This window comes from Diabrotica undecimpunctata, chromosome 2 (genome assembly GCF_040954645.1).
Source record: "Diabrotica undecimpunctata isolate CICGRU chromosome 2, icDiaUnde3, whole genome shotgun sequence".
In the NCBI taxonomy this organism is placed as follows: domain Eukaryota; kingdom Metazoa; phylum Arthropoda; class Insecta; order Coleoptera; family Chrysomelidae; genus Diabrotica; species Diabrotica undecimpunctata.
In genome coordinates, this window is record NC_092804.1 from 17,601,833 (window position 1) to 17,621,433 (window position 19,601).

The following is a 19,601-nucleotide window of genomic DNA, read 5'->3' on the forward strand; positions in this document are numbered from 1 at the left end:
ATTTTGTTCTAAAACGAACAGTTTTTATTAAATAGGTAAAAATATAAAACAAGAGGTATTCACTTTAAAATTCAAAATAATAAAGTCATGCCAGTGTACTCGGCAAAGTGATTCTAAAAAAGAACACACCTACCGCCTAAATATTTCGTGTTGGTATCATGTGACGTCACGGGCTATGACGCGGATGACGTGCAACGATAATTAAATTCGATGAAGTATATATTGTATTAGTTGCGTTGTTTATATAAGGTCGGACATGACATAAGTAAATACTCTCTCTTCAATGGCGCCACAGCCTCAAATATTGCCGAGCCCGTGCCAATCTTCCACAATGATGGAGAGTCTTTAGATAATATAAGTCGTCTATTGTATCCAACACTTAAATTTACTTCATTTTCGTCAGCCCGTTAGAACAATTCGTAGAAGATATGCATTTTGTAGCACAAGAGTCAAACCCTTAAGATCTCAATGGGCATGTAACTATTTGTGATGTACTCTTAAGGCTGTTGTCTTGAAAAATTAAAGATTGTTTTCAAAAATACCAAATATATCACAGATTTTTTTAGAAATAAACCATTTTGAAGCAAAGCTTTTATACTGGCGTTGTATTACTTTTGTCTCTATAGTAAAATGCTAAAGCGAGCGTCACGAGAAGACGTCACGAAATAGCGGTTCTTCAAATCGATTCACTACTCTCAATCATTTCGTTGATATATATATATATATATATATATATATATATATATATATATATATATATATATATATATATATATATATATATATATATATATATCTATATATACCTATATATATATATATATATATATATATATATATATATATATATATATATATATTAATAAATATAAGTAACAAAATACAGACATTAAATGAGAAGTAAAAAATTTAAAAAATAAATATCAATGAAAGATTCGATTCGTAACGATTGTCAAAATTTAAAAGTCGTAAATGTCATCCAATTAATAACAATATTGAGTCAACTATTTAACTTTTTATAACAATTCTCGTTTTAAAACAATTTCATTTAAATATAATAATTATTTTTAAACATTTTATTTAGTTTATATTAGAATTAAATGTACTATTAAATGATATTTATTTATATTTTATTAGTAAATTATTGTGTCGTCCGAATTTGACAGGACTGTCAGAAGTAAACATAATAATTTCTTGAAATATTTTAATAATAATATAATTTGTTTAAAATACAAATAATGAAGTTACTTTATTTAATTTTAAAAATATTGTTTGAATTTTAAGTCTACTGTACCATCTACTGTATCATCTTTTTGTTTTATTTGTGATCTGAGTTTTAGTGACAATCCTATGGCTAGTTTGTCTTTCCGTTTTTAAAATATCAAGGCTTTCAATGGGTTTTAGATCGTTTTAAACTATTAGTTTACCAAAGGGATGAAAAAAGGAATTATTAATATAGTTTGTGAAGTAATATGTTATTATCTTTCTAAAAATATCTCCGATTACGCTACGTCAGAAAAATAAAAATCGATCGAGACCTAGACCGTTTTATTATTTCGTAAATTTTTAATTGGGAATGCCCACCTGAAAAGTTAATTTCGAAAACTCGAGTAAAATTGCGCATCTTTTTGGAGTTTGCCATTAAATATGTATTGGAATGTACGTGTCTTTTGAGCGTGGGAAGTTGGAGAAGGAAGATAGGGGGTTATTTGAGATTGTGTCTTGTCAGTCGTAACATGGCCGTTCAAATGTATATGGAAGTGGGTGAAGGACAGAAAATGCCCTCGATTGGCTTAGGGACGTGGCTCGTAAGTATTTTTGATAAATTTATTTATGCTATTTTGTTTTTAATTGTTTATTATTTTTAATCATTTTAATAAGTTACTTTTTAATGGAATTTAAAATAATCTTTGCACTTTGTCATCTGCAGCACTGAATATATCTGTGTCAATCTAGGCACTCAGGTTTTATGTTAAGTAGCTCTTCTTCTCTTTCCTTTTCCGTGACTTGGTAGCACAAATAGTTGGAAATTTAACTACGCATTAACGATCGGATACTTTAAAATGCATCTCTTTATATTGGTTTGAAACTATGTATTTTTTTGTGACACTTTACTTTTATAACTATTATATAATGAGATTTGTTAACTTGGAACATTGTATTTCATGTTTCCACTTTCACATCGGAAACTGTTTTAAAAAATACAGATTTTGTACATTCTTAGCATTTCTAGATATTCTATTACCAGTTTGTCTGTAACAAAATCTTTAATTTCACGTAAAAATCTTTGATATTTGAAGATTCTAAAAGGTATATGGGGGTAGCTGATGACAAATCCGTAAAGAAGTACAGCTGATTGCTTTGTTTTTTTTTAACAATCTTAAAAGTAAAAAAAAGTATATTTTATGCATATAAAACGTTTCTTATACATTTTAGGGAACAATTATTTAAATAAAAGTTAAATCCAAAAACAACTGACCGAGATGATGGCAAAAAACCTTAGTTTTGCATTAATTTATGACTGTTAATAACTTTGTTTTTTTGCATAATGACATGTAATATAAATACTTACAATTATGGCAGTTAATAAGTTAATAAAATGTGCTAAATTTCATACAGATCGACTAAATACTTCAGTCGCCAGAGACGAAAATGCCTCTGAACCTCTAAAAATCATACGAACAAGTTGAATTTTGTCGGGAATATTAATTTTGGGACCCAAAAAAGATGCAACAAAATTGATTACTTTTCCCCCGGCCTTTCCCTAAAACCCCCCTCTTAGGGGGGTAAAAAATCGATTTTTTAATACCAAGAAACACGAAATACCAAGAACCTGTACGCCGTAGAAAAAAATATTTTAAATAAAAAATGTAGCTGAGATAATTTTAAACAAAAATCTTCATTAGCACTTTTTGTGTAGAATGAATCGTTCTCTCACAAACAACGCTTGAAACGACCGTCGATTTTGAATGACAGTTACGCGCGAAATCAATGTTCAATAAAATTTGTATTAGCTCGTCTTTTGATCTAAGTGTCCTATCGATAAAAATCAAGATGCGTTTTGGTAAAGAGTTCAGCTTTCTTATGCAATTTTTGTATTTTGCCGCAAATAAACTCAGATTTTATCAAGTTGTTAAATAAATCAACGTGGCGAAATTTTTGCCATATTTTGATGATTCTCATGATATCAATACAATATATCCCTTTCATTGACTGGACACTATGAAGTTTCGATTTCTAGAGCCTGTAAAAGCTAAAGCATGAAATTTTAGTTTTTAGTTTAATTAGAGTTTTGGGAACAAATGTGAAGCATTTGAAATATGCTTAAAAAACACTGGATTTAAACTTTCACGTAACAAACGATCTAAAACATTTAAAACTTTTTTTCAATTACACCAGTACGTTTTTCAAAAGAACCAAACTTCTGCTAGAAACTACACCAAAAACGTCTCTTTGGATGCATTTCCAGCTACCTGCGATCGTTTGAATGTAAAACATTAAATTCGGCGTTTTTATTTATATTTCAAATACCTCATATTTGTTGCCACAACTCAAAATTGAAATTTCGTGTCATAGGTTTTAAGGACTGATCTCTAAAAATGGAAATTTTACTACGGCTAGAAATAAACTGATCAATTTTATTGATCTAACGAGAATCGTAAAAAGTGGCAAAAATTGCGCCACATTTATTTATTTAACACCTTTATAAAAACTGAGTTTATTCTCGGCAAAATACAAAAACGGTATACGAAAGCTGTAGTCTTTACCTTTAAAACGCATCTTAAATTTTGCCGATATGACACTTGGATTAAAAGATATCGAATTTTTACCGTCAAGTTGATACAAGTTTTAATAAACATTCATTTCGCGCGCATAACTGACATTCAAAATCGACGATCGTTTCAAGCGTTGTTTCTAAGAGAACAGATAATTCAGCGTGTGTGACTTGGCCCTGTCTACAATTTTCCTCCATTCTTTCCGGTCCTTACAGCGCTCCTTCCAATTGTAGATTCTCAGCTTCTTTATGTCTCCTAAGACTTGATCTCTCCATCTTGTTTTGGGTCTCCCCTTTGGTCTCTTTGTTGTTGGTCTCCATCCAGTTATTCGCTTTAGGGTAGAGTCTGGGTTAGCTCTTTCTGTGTGTCCCAGCCACCTGAGCCTTTGCGTTTTCACGAACTTGATTATGTCTTCACCCTCGATGACTTCTTTAATTTCTTCATTGGTTAATCTTCTAAATTCGCCTACACTTATTCTTACCGGTCCCATTATTCGTCGAATTATCTTTCTCTCTAGGATTTCCAACCTCATTTCATCTTTTTGTGTTAGGCACATCGTCTCTGCACCATAGGTGATCAATGGACTGATTGCAGTCTTGTAAATTTTTAATTTGGTTTTCTTACTAATGTACTTTTCTTTCAGGAATTTTTGGTAATTCCAGTAGGTTTTATTACCCAGTAGGATGCGTTCATTTATTTCATCCGTTCTATCATTTCGGTCATTCACCATCACTCCCAGGTATTTGAAACGGTGTACTCTTTCAAATGTATATGCACCAAGCTTAATTTCTTTCTCTATGTTCGTATTCTCTCTTGAACACTTGAGGTATTTCGTTTTGCTTTGGTTTATTACTAGCCCTCTCTTCTTTGCTTCTTTATCTAGTATTAATATTATGTTCTGCATGGTTTTTAAATCTCTAGTAACCAGTGCAATATCGTCTGCATACGCTATCAGTTGGGCTGAAGATTCGATAATCGTTCCCATAATTTTGGCTGCTCTTACTGCCCCCTCTATGGCAATGTTAAATAATGTTGTTGACAGGGAGTCTCCCTGTCTGACACCTACCTCCATGTGTACTTCATCTGACGGGCCTTCCCTTGTTAAGATTCGTGCCTTGGATTCCTTCATCGTCATTTTCGTGAGACTTATTAGTTTTTCTTGGATGCCTAATTGATTCATATCCTTAATTAGCTCCTCCCTTATTACACTGTCAAAAGCTTGCTTGTAGTCAATAAACAGTATATGTAGATCTATTCCGTGCTCGTAACTTTTTTCGACGATTTGCGTTACAATGTGTATTGCATCTATTGTTGACTTACCTTCCCTGAATCCATGTTGGTATTCACCTATTTTTGTTCTAGTTTCTTTTTCTATTCTTTGTCTGATCAAATTAGTTAATATTTTGTACATTGTATTTAATAACGTGATTCCCCTGTAGTTAGTGCATTTTGTCTTGTCGCCTTTTTTAGGGATTGGGGTTATCAGACCACAATTCCAGTCGTTCGGCATGCGTTCTTCTTCCCATATTCGTTCTATTAGGTTGTGGATTCTGTGGGCTAGTTCCTCTCCCCCTTTCTTGAAGAACTCATTTATAATGTCGTCTGGTCCTGCTGCTTTCCTTGTCTTTAATCTGTTTATGGTCGCCAATACTTCGCTGTATGAGGGAGGCTCTGATTGTTCTCCATTCCTATTTTCTGTTTGTTCTTCATTTTCTGCATTTTCAGCCTCGTCTTTCTTTTTAAACAGTTCTCTATAGTGTGTTTCCCATTCCATTTTTCCAATATTTGCCGGTATCTCTTTTTTTCTCTGTGATTTTATGTATTTGTATAGTCTTGCATTGTCATTACTATTGGCTTCGAGTTCCTGCAGTAATTCTTCGATCCATTTCTTCTTTTTTGTTTTGCAGCATTTGTCTGACTCTTTCTTCTTCTCTTTATAGTGTAGGAGATCTTCTTGTTTCCCTGTGGCCACCCACCTGTGTCTTGCTTTGTCCTTGTCTTTACTAGCTTGCTCGCATTCTTCATCGTACCAATCCTTTCTTTTATTGTCTTCCATTAGTCCTATCGTCTCCTCTGCTGTTGTTAAGATACTATCTTTTATGTCTTCCCATGTTTTATCTATGTTTGATGGTTTTAGGACTAGTAGTTTTTCTTCTAATTTACTGCAGAATTTTCTGTTTACATTATCTGTATTTAGTTTCGACCGATTCCACCTCTTTCTTTTCTTTCTGTCGTTTTTATCTTTAAGTATCTTCAATTTCATGTCGCCTTACATACGGCGTGTACGGCGTACACATTCTTGGTAAATTCATTTTTTTGCGTTTTTTGCATTTTTTTTGGGGTCCCAAAATTAATATTCTTGGTTGTTGTTCGTATGATTTTTAGAGGCCAACTCTCTGACGACTGGACTAAAATATTTTATACGTTATTTAATTTATATATCCCAGAAAGCGACTATTTAAACAACTGCACTTGCCCAAACAGCCACTCTAAAGGTTTTTTGTAAATAGCAGTCGATTCTTTGAGGTTTCATTTTTAAGGTATATTAAAAACCTTTAACATTTTATTAAATTTGTTATTAAAAAACAGTTTGGAAAAGAGCTGACTTTTTAGCTTATAAACATTTATAATAACTTTAATATTTTTTGTCACACGCTTCTACGTTGGACATAAGGGCATTCGCAGTTTTATTCGAATTTATATATCGATTTTATCCACGGAAGAAATGAGTTAATTATTGATTTAGACGAGTTTAGGCTTCAGCCCCTCTGTATATACCATAATATTATGGATGATCAATAAATTATTTACATATATTTTTTTTAAATATTTAAATAATGAAAGTTATAATCAAAAACAAAAAAATTACCCAATAAAATATTTTTAGTGAAAAATTTTAATAAAATAAAAAATTAATATATATTTTTTTATTTTCTACTATACGGTAATAGTCCGGTACTAATAAAATATATTTATATAATTCATATATTGTAATTTTAAAAAATTTATAATTATCCATTTGAAAAAAAACTTAATGTTTTTATAATATTTATATATAATTACAAAAAATTAATTATCTTGGATAAACAGGAGGGCCGATGGCCCCTACCGACCCCTTGGATCCGCCACTGCTTCGATATTTTGTTTTAGTATCGCTTTTACCTTCGATATCCAGTGCAAGCAAAAATTTTCTATGTTGTTCCTCATATAATACTCTTCATCCGGAAACTCACTTTGCTTCCGGAATATTTTACCTCAGCCCATGCCATCATTTCAATATTATTTTCGATATATTTGAGGTTTTTTTTTTCAATATTATCGACTGAAAAGATTTTTGGACACAGTGGCGGCGCAAGATCATAATTTTATGTGGGCAAGATACATTTTGCGAGGCCCTCTGCTCCGCGTAAAGACAGATTTTTTAAAACAAAAAACATGTGTCATTTCATTATTGAACTTTTATTCATGCAAAATCTAGTCAAACTTACAACTCACCTAAATATATTTAGGATATTAGGATAAGACTTACCAACGTTAAAAAAACAATTTAATTTAAATATTACAGGAACAGAAATTTTCTACTTTTTACAGTGCTAAATTTTTAAATTGGCTGCTCGTAATCTAGCTGTACACCAGTTTTTCTTCACATCACAAACAATAAATCAATAGTTAAGTACTAGGCTAGTTACCAAACAGCGTTTTGAAACAGTGAACAACAGTTTTTTTTTCTTAAATAGAATATCACGGTGTGCAGGGGGAGGCTTCTGTTTGACGAACGGGAAATACCCTATTTTGTTTTGGGTGGCGATGTGCAGCAGAAATTCTTTGCAAGAGACAGGAACGCACTTTCAGGGGGATACCCTTTTTTAGGCCAGTGGTGACGTGCATTGAAGCGGTATTTCTCGCGAGCGACAGCGACGCAAGTACTTTTTCGGCACATTCATGGCTTAGGTTTAAGTAATACATAAATCTCCATGGCGTGAGGTCCCTCGGACCGCGAGGCCTTGGGCTGTGTCGCCCATGCCCTACGCCACCTTTGTTTGGACATTTGATGCCTGAATACCTTTTAGATCAGCATCATCCCAGTCGCAATATATCAAATGCACTACAAATGCAACCAAAGTATTACCTCATAACCGCTTACATTTTTCTGTAAAGGATCCCTTCTGTAAGATCTTACACAGGCCTTAAGAGTCACGTACGTTATAACAATATTATCAAAACTTTGAGTTTGCTCTAAAAAATCTTAATTTACATAAATTATATTGATTTGATTGCAGTGTTCGGACGAAACAGAACTAGAAGAAGCATTACGAGCAGCTCTAGAAACTGGTTACCGTCACATAGACACTGCTTATTTCTACGACAACGAACATATAATCGGCAAGATCGTCAACGAATTTATTACGGAAGAAAAATTAACGAGAGAAGAAGTTTTTATTACCACAAAGCTGCCAATTTTTGGAGTCCACGAAGATCTTGTTGAAGAATATATGTTGAAGTCTTTGGAAAACTTACAAATGGATTACGTGGATATGTACTTGGTTCAGTTCCCGGTACATATGAATTACGATGATGGTTTGGATAACGCTCAGTTTGTTGAAACTGATCATATTGCTCTATGGAAGGTATTTATAATTTAATTCTTATACTGTAGTGACAGAAATTAACATTATGAGAATATTACATACTCATATTGTTAATTATTTAATAAATAATAATTAGTTAATATTATTACATACTACAGGTTACAATGGGACGCCGACGTGAAGAAAAATAATTTTTTAGTTTCTGCTATCGTTGAAAAATCGATTCAGTTCTTTTAATAACTTTTCTCGTTTAAACTCAGTATGATTTTTATTAGATAAACACCGAAGTCATAAATAATACAAAGCTCCCAAATTAAAAATCTACATATATGTGTTGAAAATACGATGGACAGTTAAACTGAGATTATTCACAATCCAGTAGAGTACGACAAGCTCGAAATAGCCTTTTGCGCGTTGACCAAATTTTATATTATTACTGAGTTTACCGAAAGTACAGGCTGATTATAGCCGCAAATGTCAAACATGGAACAAAAAATTTCGTTAGCAGTTGCGTTCGCAGTGTTAGCATGTTTTTATAATGTAGATGCTGTATGCTTCAAATATAAAAAGATAAAGCTTTAGAAAAGTACATTTTGTTTATATTATGTTATGAATTCTGCAATTTTTGATTTATATAAAACAACAAGGAGTAAATATTTGTTTCTTTAGAGATTAATTGCAGTTAGTTCTTAGACATTTTTTAGCTATTACCCTTGGATAGATTAGGAGATAGATTTGGCAATCGTCAAATCAGCAGTTGAGAGATTACAACAAATGTTTGCAATTAATCTCGAAAGAGACAAATATCTACTCGTTATTGCTTCATATAAATTAAAAGTTGCAGAACTCATAAAATAGTATAATCAAAATGTACTTTTTAAAAGCTTTATATCTTTATATTTGAAACATACCACATATGCATTATAAAAACATGTCAACACTGCCAAACCGAAATATTTTTGACATTTGCGGCTATATTCAGCTTGTACTTTCGGTAAACTCAACCTATTACTCTATTCTGACTGCCACCGTACTATCCGGATTTAAATCCGGTTGAACTGGTTTGGGCTGCACTTGAAAAAGTCGTTAATCCAAGAAATGTCTGCTTCAAAGTTAAATAACGTTATGGAATTACCTGATGAGTTTTTTAATACATTTCCTGTTTGAGAATGGAAAAAAATGTGAAAGTCGTTTCAATTGAGGATACCTTTGTATCAAAAGAATGTCAATGAAGTTTCAGAGGAAGAAAATTTGGTGTATACTAAAAGCGTGAATTTATTGGGCCCTGGTCTACTAGCAGAAAGTTCTCAGTGAAAATAATTAAACACGACCGTGAAAGGATTGAATAGAATTTGGAACCCTCAACTTTAAAAATGAGAACAAGTTTATCAGCAAAGAACATACCAAAGCCTAAAAAATTAAAAGTCGAAAAAACAAGACGTTCGTGTAAACCCTTGCATTTTAAAGAAGAGTTAGAAGAGGGTTCTAATTTAAAAACAAAAAATAAACGAGTTACGAGAAAATAATCGAGTTGGGAGGTCGCCATGGGTCTTATTCAGAAATATTGAGCCAAAGATCAAACAAATAGATTTAATTCGACCAATAGGATTTTGCCTTATACTCTTACCACCTAAACCTCGTACTCTTACACCTCAAAGAACCTCAAATGTCCTTGATGAAGTTCGATGTAACAGACTTGATCATTGGCCGATCAAAAATCAAACACAGAGAGGTTTTTTTCTTTGTAAACGTTCAAGCAAGCAAGCAGTTTAAGTAAACCCAGCCTGTGAGACATGTTCACCCCTAAAAATTACGTTTGGGTGTAACAATTCATTGGAGCGAGGTGTATTAACTCGAGTTATCATCGAACTGAAATTTCTTGCTCGGTCCTCGAGTCTTCGCTCCGGGCTACACCCAGTTCGGCGACTCGGTGTCCGAGGATGTGAGCCCTTCATATCCAGGTTTTGGAGTTTTGTTAATTTTTTTTTTGGATGGCTGTCGCCTTTTTGTTAGTATTTTTTAAATTTTTTGGTGGCTAAAGCCTTTATTTATTTATTTTTATTATTTTTTTGAAGGTTGTCCTGAAAATAAACATCATTTAATAAAATTTCAAGTGCTGCGTGCTGGAGCTTCTTCTGTTGATAGACCTACGAATTATCTAGACCATATGTGTTTGCCAGGATTTGCTGTTTTGGTCTTTTGTGCTTCCATCGATGGAACGCATCATATCTTATTATCTCTCGCAGGATCGGGCTTGGATGATTCTCTAATTCCGCAAACCTAATTCTGGCTTTTTCTGCCATTTTATCTATTACCCTTACTTGTTGCAGTTCTCTAAATAGAAAGCGTTCAGCGACGTATCTGGGTACATTTGCCGCTTCTCTGAGTATGTTATTGTGGGCTGCTTGTATTTTCTTTTTATTTGAATTGCTTATGTGTTCCCATGCGAGAGATGCATATGTGATTATTGGAAGTATGATGCTGTTTATCAGTCTCATTTTCGTGTTTATGCGCAGTTTGCTTTTTCTACCTATGAGTCCTCTTATTGCTGCTCTGGCTGTTGCTGTTTTTTGGATGACTGTGTTCCATGAAGGTTAAGCCTTGGTCCATAGTGACTCCTAGGTATTTCGCTTCTTTTTTTCCATTCGATGGGATTATCTGGCACTAACAGCTGTTCCTCTGGGGTTTCTCTTTTCTTTTTTAATATGATTGCTTGTGTCTTTTCTGAATTGATTGCTATTTTCCATTGTATACACCATTCTTCAATGTTATCCAATGCTGTCTGTAAATTGTTGACCGCTACTTCTAAGTTTCTGTGTTTGGCCGCAATCGCTGTGTCGCCTGCATAAAGGCTGAGTAGTGTTCCTGGAACATCTGCGGTGTATATTGTATACATTAGGGGTGACAGGACTGCTCCCTGTGACACTCCAGCCTCCGAAGCTCCATGCTCGGATAGTACTTGTCCTATTCGTACCCTGAAGCTTAGGCTGCTAAAGTATGAAGAGATCAGTCTCGTCATGGCCTCACTGTATCCGTAGTCTCTCATTTTGTATATTATGCCTTTATGCCAGACTCTGTAGAAGGTTTTGCTTACATCAAGGAACGCTGCTCCTGTGTATTGTTTTACGTAAATCCAGCTGTTATTAAGAATTCTGTCAGTCTAATTACTTTTTTATTGTATAATTTCTAATAATAAAATCGTAGTTTTGTGAAAGCCTAGCGTATGAATATTTAGACAGCTATTTACGGCAACTTAGCTATATTTTAAACAAAAATGCTTGTTATAAAAAAACTATGTTGTATCTTAACCCATTTTATTTTACTAAATTGAAAAGAAAAACATTTTTGAATAAATTTTAAGGTGGTCAGGTTTTGGGAGGTTAAGTAAATAAATGTTATAAATTAATTGTGTTTTAGTGTTAGTGTTAGAAGATTCTAATAAATTAAAATTAACATTACAATATACAAATATTGCTTTTATTCACATGTTTCTATTAGTAACAAAAGATAAACAACCTTTTTTATATACGTTTTTACAAATTTACCATGTTTTTATTTATATTTATTTCAGAAAATAGAAGAACAAGTGGACGCTGGCCGGGCAAAGGCTATAGGTCTATCAAATTTTAATATAAGCCAATTGAATAGAATTTACAATGAAGCTAGAATCAAACCGGCGTGTTTACAAATAGAAAATCACATATATTTACAACAAAGAGATTTAGTTTACTATTGCCAAGACCGCGATATAGTCGTTGTAGGTTATTCTCCCTTTGGGTGTCCAATGTTCAATCAATTTTTAAGCTCAATAGGAAGATCGTAAGTATACTTTTGTTTGTCAACATGCACTGTTAAGTTTAACCCGGGTTCGAAAATATGTAATAGAAAATGAATTAAAATTACAAAAATTACTTAAATACATAAATTTTATTTTTATTATTATTATCATTTGGTGCTACCAACTCAAATACTATGCAATATTATTTATAACATTCTAAGTTCCCTGTCCCTATATCTAAAAATTATGACTAAGCGGTGACAGGAAGTTGTTAAATGTTATTACTTCATAACAATTTTCGGCGTGAGAGATGAAATTAAGGGCTTTGATTAGAGGACTTTTTAAGTAGACAAACTCGACATCCTCCCACCTTGAGAAATTTCACACAATTTCTCTACAAAATACAGAGAGTCGCGAAAAATTACAAGTAAGAAAACAGCACTTGAATCTTAAAGGAGTTTACACCACACGCCCACTTCGCGTATATCTTTCATTTAAGTCTGGTGCTGTTTTTTATCACTCCCGCCCACTTTTCATTTGATTCTTGTTCAACCCGGACCTGACAAACGTTTTCTTGTGGCACACTCTGTGGAACCACATTACTTCTACAGGCTATAGCATTACTGGGGACATTCTTACCAGAAATAACTACCCCAACGACTTCCACCGGGTAAAGCCTTTGCAATAGTCTCAGATGTTGGCCTTGTGCGGTTGCAAGACGAACTTACCGCACCTGGTCATCTCTATCACCTACTAAAACGACATCCCGATAGACACTTTAGACAATTTCGTCTTCTACATTTCTTATTTGAGTTAAGTCACATATTCAGCTCGAAACCTTTTTCGCAAATGATTTCTCAACTCGTGTAAACGTCATATTTTGCATGTGAGAGAATTCTGCTCTAGAAAATCACAATCCGGTAACTTGTAACTGACTTGTTCACTCAAAATATACCTGTATTACCGCGGTTAACTCAGCAAGATCATCCGACAGATACAGCAACGGAATTTGTTGCCTATACTCTCACAATCACACAAAAATTGGAATGGAATGGAAAATTGGTCTTTATAATGGAAAGGAGCTTGACCCAAAACTTTTCGCAAAAGTCCTTTCACAATACCTATTAATCGCTTCCAAAATTCACCCCATCATGCAGCTGTAGGGGGTTAAAACTCCACTTAATACGTTGTGTAGGACTATATTTCGCGATAGTATTCCAGTACAGTTGCTTAAGCGCGTTTTCGAATCCCGTATACTTTGTTGCATTGTCACTATAAACCGTTCTCGATCGTCCTCGCCTTGCAATAAAGCGACGATAGCTTGTGTAAAGGCATTTGTTGAAAAAAAGGTAACGAGTTACAGATATACTGCACGATAAATGACACAAGAGGATGAACAAACCCATGCTTTCTCGCCCGGTTTCAAGTAAAAAGCTAAGCTCCCTCCGGAAATTTCAAATACTTTAGCATCCCGAACTATATCGGAGACAGCGAAGGCGTTTTTACGTCGAACAATTTCCCTTCTTGTCTCTTGTATATGACTCTTTCTTTTAAAATAGACCGCACGATCCCCCCTAAAGTCCAATATTTTTTACGGAGCAAACTAAGTAGTCCTTGTGTGTTTACGTAGCTTTTGTGTAAGCCCAAAATTAACTTAACATTATAAAATCTTCACCCGGAAGTAAGATAGGCACACGAAAATTTTCCATGTCAAGTCTCTTAGTAATGCGAATCTTTAAATGTATAAGTATCTATAAATTCGTCGACAAATGTGTTTAGCGAGTAAATTCGTTTCGTATCTGAACCGAATGCTTCGTTCTGTACTAGCTTTAATACAAACATTTTGGTTTTATCGGTTTCCTCAGCGACCAATTCACTCATACGTTTTTCATTTGAATTTCTTGTATTATAACAAAATCGTAGCGCCCAATCTATCATTCAATCGTCAGAAGTCATGTTCAATAGTGACGAACTGGCTTTTTTCTATTTCTCGATACAAACTTCTTCATCATCCTCTACTTTTTGTTAGGGCCAATCATTTCCGTTTCTGTACAACCGTTCTGGGCCCTCCCACGATCGAGAGTCGAAGGTTGAGAAAACCAGGTGCATATTTCCAAAGCCCAGGATTGGCCAAATTTCTAATCTCCTGAACTCTATTAAAAACAAAAACAGAGCAGTCATCCTTACGTTGAATCCAAGAAAGAACAGTAGTGAAATCACTAGAGCAATAACACTCAACATTTTGATTGATAAAGTCTAGTACCAATAGTGGCTGCCAACAGTTCCAAACATCTATAATGGGTATAGAATTTTTTTTAACGGCGCAACACGACTCTTAGCTGCTACAAGAAAAATTGAAACATCATCGTTCCGAACAACTCTTAAAATTACTACGGCCGCACAAGCTTTCTTACTTGCATCTGATCTTATGTGCTAGCTGCAGTGACCAGCTTCCATGAGTCCAGCCTGAATCCAGCGTGAAATCTTAATACTCGACCGTTCAGGAAGATAAATAACCCATTTACAAAATTCCTCAGTCATTCCATTCTCAACTGGAGCATCCCATGCATGGCGCTTTTCCCAAAAATTTCTGTAGCAACAGTTTGGGGAATAGAGATATTGGACAGCTAAAACCAACAAGGTCAAATATACTTTGAGCTGCAGAAAGCATCAATGTCTTAGAAAATAAACGGATTCCATACACAAAAAAAGATTTTCAAGCAAAGACAGATACAGCTTCCATGGAAATGTACAAGTATTATGATGATGACGTTCTTTCTAATATATTTTCCACTATGTAGGCCTTAATTTTCTTGACTATATACTGCAATAATTTCTTTATTTTTTAGACAAAGAGATATACCAAATTTGATGCAAGACCCCACTGTGATAGCAGTCGCCGAAAAATACGAAAAGACTGCAGCTCAAATTCTTTTACGATTCCAACTGCAGAGAGATATCGTAGTGATACCGAAGAGTGTGACACCTTCCAGAATAGAAGAAAACTTTGACGTATTCGATTTTTCGATCAACGAAGAAGATATGGAACAGCTGTTAGCTCTGGACGTTGGTGAAGCAGCTCGTATTGTAGATTACTCCGTATTATCTCCAAAGTAAGTTTTTAGTGCGCTTCTCTTTTTGTTTACTACAAATTAAAGAGATTAAGTTGGCGGTTAGCATTTAACGACATAGATATAAGGGAAGTAACCACTCGTTTGTTCATTGCTCCATTTTCTTCGTAGTCTAACTCTTCTTTTTCTTCCTATTGGACTCCATTCCTAGATGTTTGATATCCATCTCAATTGATCTTCTCTCCTTACGTGTTCATACCAAATTAAACGTTTTTCTTTTATCTAGCTCAGTATACCTTGTTCCAGTGCCATCCTTCGTTTTATATCTATATTATTATTATTATCCAGTTTTCTACACCATACTATAGCATCATAAATTCTCTTTTTGTGTTACTGGTGATCTCATAGTAAGCCGTTTATTTCTCTAATACATATTCTTACCTGCGTTAATTTGCTGGGTATTTCCTCTTCAGTGGTTCCGTTTTTTGCAAGTATGAATCCTGAGTATTTACATTTTTCAGTGCCTTTGATTTCCTTAGTATCATCAAGTTCTAGGTTTTTTTGTCCCTCATTTATCGCTTGATATCTTCTTTTGGATTGATCCAAATGTGCACTAAAATAATCTCCTAATATTACTCTTCCCTCTTTTAGAATATCTCTAAGTGTGTCCCCTTATTGATCATAGAAAGCTTTTCTTTCATTCTTACCCAGTCTAACTTGAAGGGCATACACATACAACATTCAACAAGGTTCTTACAATGTCTAGCAGATTCTCTTTCATTTCTCTATCTATGCCATTATACCAACTATATTCATAGTGATACTTTTCCCTATATACGTCAAAATTTATGAATTTTATCTAGTTCTTTCCCCCTTTGTCCTTTTCACGTTGTCCCTTGGATGCAAGAAATATGTTTTTCCTTCTTTTAAATGCCTCCACTAGCACTATACGCTTACCTGTTAGACCTGCAAGACCCTATCCCGATTTTTTTAAACTACAATGGTGTTCCCCCTGGAATAGCTTCCATATTACGAATATGAGCGAAGTAATGTTTATCTTGTGCAACACGAAACAGTGCATGTAGGTTCAAATTAGTCTAATTTCTTATATTTTTTAACCACTATAGTCTTCACTTTTTTTCAACCGCTTTCACAAAACTCACACACGGCTCACACGGTTCGAAATAAATGATTCGTCCTCATGCTCAATGCAATATTGGAACGTGGATTTCACTTCTAATACTTTGTCTCTCTGACATCGACTAAACTGACACCGACTGAGCTTGCAAAGAATATGGACACATACGTCTATGTATATGCGTCTATATATGCTATATTCTTTGGTGCACGTATTATACGTGACCCTCCACCGGCATTTTTAGAATCACTGAGCTGTATTTTATTGTATTCACCGTTCGAAAATGGTGGGAAATCTACAGTATCGTGTGATTCACCCGTTCATAGGACTTTTCATCAGCCGCCCTGTACAGACAGATTTGACAATGACGTATAATATATATTATACGTCGTACGTTTATCAATTTATAAAGAAATATTTATTAAATATTTATTTTTTATTTAATAAAGACATTGCTTATAAAAATAAAGGCTTGAGAAAATTTATAAGTAACATAATATATGTATTGTCTTTAAATGATTTAGAGCGTGTATGACTCTTACATATTCCGTAACAATACCGCTTCGTTGTTCCTTTTCGTACAGGTATCTATCATAATATCGATTAAAAAAATTGATTTGCTAATTGTGTCTTTTATTTTTTTCAATAACTAGACTTTCTTTTATATTTTTTGTATTAATTATCTATATTACTTATATTACGAACCTAACCTGTTTGTTTACAAAATGTATGTTAAAAAAATGGCTGAAATTGCTTTTTGATGAAAAGTCCTATTATCCAAGTTATTTTTCTTCGTACAGATTTAAGATGTGGCAGTAATCTCAACAAGAATATTATCTTAACAACTCTTGTAACAATGTAGTAGATTAAATCATAGTAAAATAATCAATTATTATTATTAAATTATTATCATATTTTAGGTTAGCAGATCAGCTTGAATGGCCGTGGCCTACTTTTAGTAAAGCTTCAGAATAGCAGAATATACTTTTATAATCATATAAACACATTTATTTTTAAGCACGTGTGACAATAAAAGTTCCTTTTCACTCCCTGTATTATTGATTTTCATCAAATATGTTGTTATGAGAAGATAAATAACGAGATAGCGATTTCAAACTGCATAAAGTTTAATTATACGAGTGTTACCAATGATTTTGTAAAAAATAGCGTATGGAAGACTACGGAAATTAATGCTTGATCTTAAAATCCTTCCAAAGATCGCTTTGATATAACATTCACTAATTCTAAAAGGTAGTTATCTCCTCAAGTAAGTCCAAATATAGTTTTAGATTACTATAAATGAGGTCGCAGGAATGTCATTGTAATGAACAATGCATCGTACCACTCCCGTAAAGAGAGATTCCCTAACAATTCCTGGAATAAAGCTGCAATCAAGGAATGGCTAGTGGAAAAAGACATTTTTTTCGAGGAGTGTTATTTGATTTGCTATCAAGAAATGTAATTTAAAATCTATTTGTTAGTTTAATAAAGTATAAATATAATATAATGTTAAATAACTTACACTATAAACCTTATACCTGCTCATCTGGTCAAGTGTGGACAAGGAAAACCATTATCCCATATGGAATAACACAAGGTTTCGCTGAAAAGTACCAGGTTGCTATGCCAAGGAACTAGGTAAACTTATGTTGTGTGTAAAAAATGCGAGACTGCATTATGTTTTAACAAGGACAAAAACTGCACTTCAGATTTCCACAAAAAAAATTTCATAGTAGGTGTTAAAATTTCGCAGTGATTCAAGTGCGCAACTTGTTTTTTTAATAACATCGCCGGGATTAAAAAATGTGCAAAGCTTTTTCGATATTCCCGTTCCTGATAATTTTTCACATATTTACAAAAGAAAAAGTTTTTCTTGGATATTGGGCTGGGTGCACGGAAATCGAGTTACCGGAGGTTCCACCCGGTATATTTATAGCTATCAAGAAATGTAATTTAAAATACATTTGTTAGTTTAATAAAGTATACAGTTTTATAATAAAATTCTCGCTAAAAACTTAAGGTCTTTTTATTCAAATTCATGCTTCTTATTTGGCTACTTGAAGGCAATTATTTTATCAATATATTATTTTATAATAAATAACAGAGCCCGGCGTAGAGATCTGGGTACGGTTCTGTGACTACCACTTGGACCTGTTTGTATCGCCAAGCACAAGGCGTGAAATCCGGCAATTGTGCATTCCTATATTAGCCGTACTGCACTCTCGGTGTGACATTTTCTATAGAAGAGATAAGTATTTGAAGAAGATCTACTGTACGTTATTCACACTGCTACTTTGACTAAAGATCGCTCTATGAACTCGGAAGCATTATGATCTGGGAAACTTTATTATTAGAAGCTCGCACAAATTTAGTAATTATGGAAAATAATACGTAACAACACTGGGATATTTTATTGACCATTTTTAGTAGAGCTTAGTATGTACGCTTCTAGAGCCAGACTTTTTCCACATGTCTCCAATGTTGTAAAGGATTATTTGAATGTTTATATCCGACAGATTGGCTAACGCATAACCCGCATCTCTTATTCCAAAGAATTCGGGAACTGCAATCTGCTCTTCTGGAAGAATATTTCTTTTAACCAGTATTATTTGTAGAAATTAGAGCCTGGCGAATTCGTACTTAATATTATATACAATCTTTTCACTTATAATATATCACTTTATAAATTCGACTACCAAGGCTTTTTTTATACAGAAATGTATTTCTTGTTCTTATAATTTGATAGAAAATCAGTGGAACTAGCGCAGATAGTAGCAGTAATAGTGACTAATCATTCAATTAATGAATCAATCAATAATGCCTTTTATTTCTTATTAAAAAAAGAAGGGGAACAAATTTCTCTTTTAGCGAAATTTGTTCTCCTTGGCACATGCCATCAGGAGGGTTGGCAAACAAATATTATTCTCTAATAGACAAAAAACTACATTAAGGCTAATTCTATCTAACGAGGTCATTAAAATTACTAAATATTAAATTAAATAAATGTTCTTATAAATGTTATAGTAATAAACTAGATGTGTATATTCTACAGAGTAAGACTTCACACTAGACCTAACAATAATAACAATGAATAACACTAAGGTATAGCATGCATTTGTAATAAGTAAATTTGTCCCTTAGAGGAAGTGAAAGTTGTTTGTATAATAATAATAATAACAATAATAACAAGATAGACAAGACAGATAGCTATACGCAATCAAATTATTAATGCTAATTTTAATATTTTCG

The 19,601-nt window shown here is 33.5% G+C and overlaps 1 protein-coding gene across 1 annotated transcript; it reads left to right on the forward strand.

Annotated features, from left to right (window-relative positions):
* The first annotated feature begins 1,590 nt into the window (after positions 1 to 1,590).
* LOC140433211 (aldo-keto reductase family 1 member A1-like) lies at positions 1,591 to 17,407 on the forward strand. The gene is made up of 5 exons (XM_072521249.1): positions 1,591 to 1,808; positions 8,057 to 8,404; positions 11,937 to 12,184; positions 14,993 to 15,256; positions 17,273 to 17,407. Exons 1-5 carry the CDS (start codon positions 1,737 to 1,739, stop codon positions 17,325 to 17,327), a joined length of 987 nt encoding a protein of 328 aa, XP_072377350.1. The 5' UTR covers positions 1,591 to 1,736; the 3' UTR covers positions 17,328 to 17,407.
* The last annotated feature ends 2,194 nt before the right edge of the window (positions 17,408 to 19,601 follow it).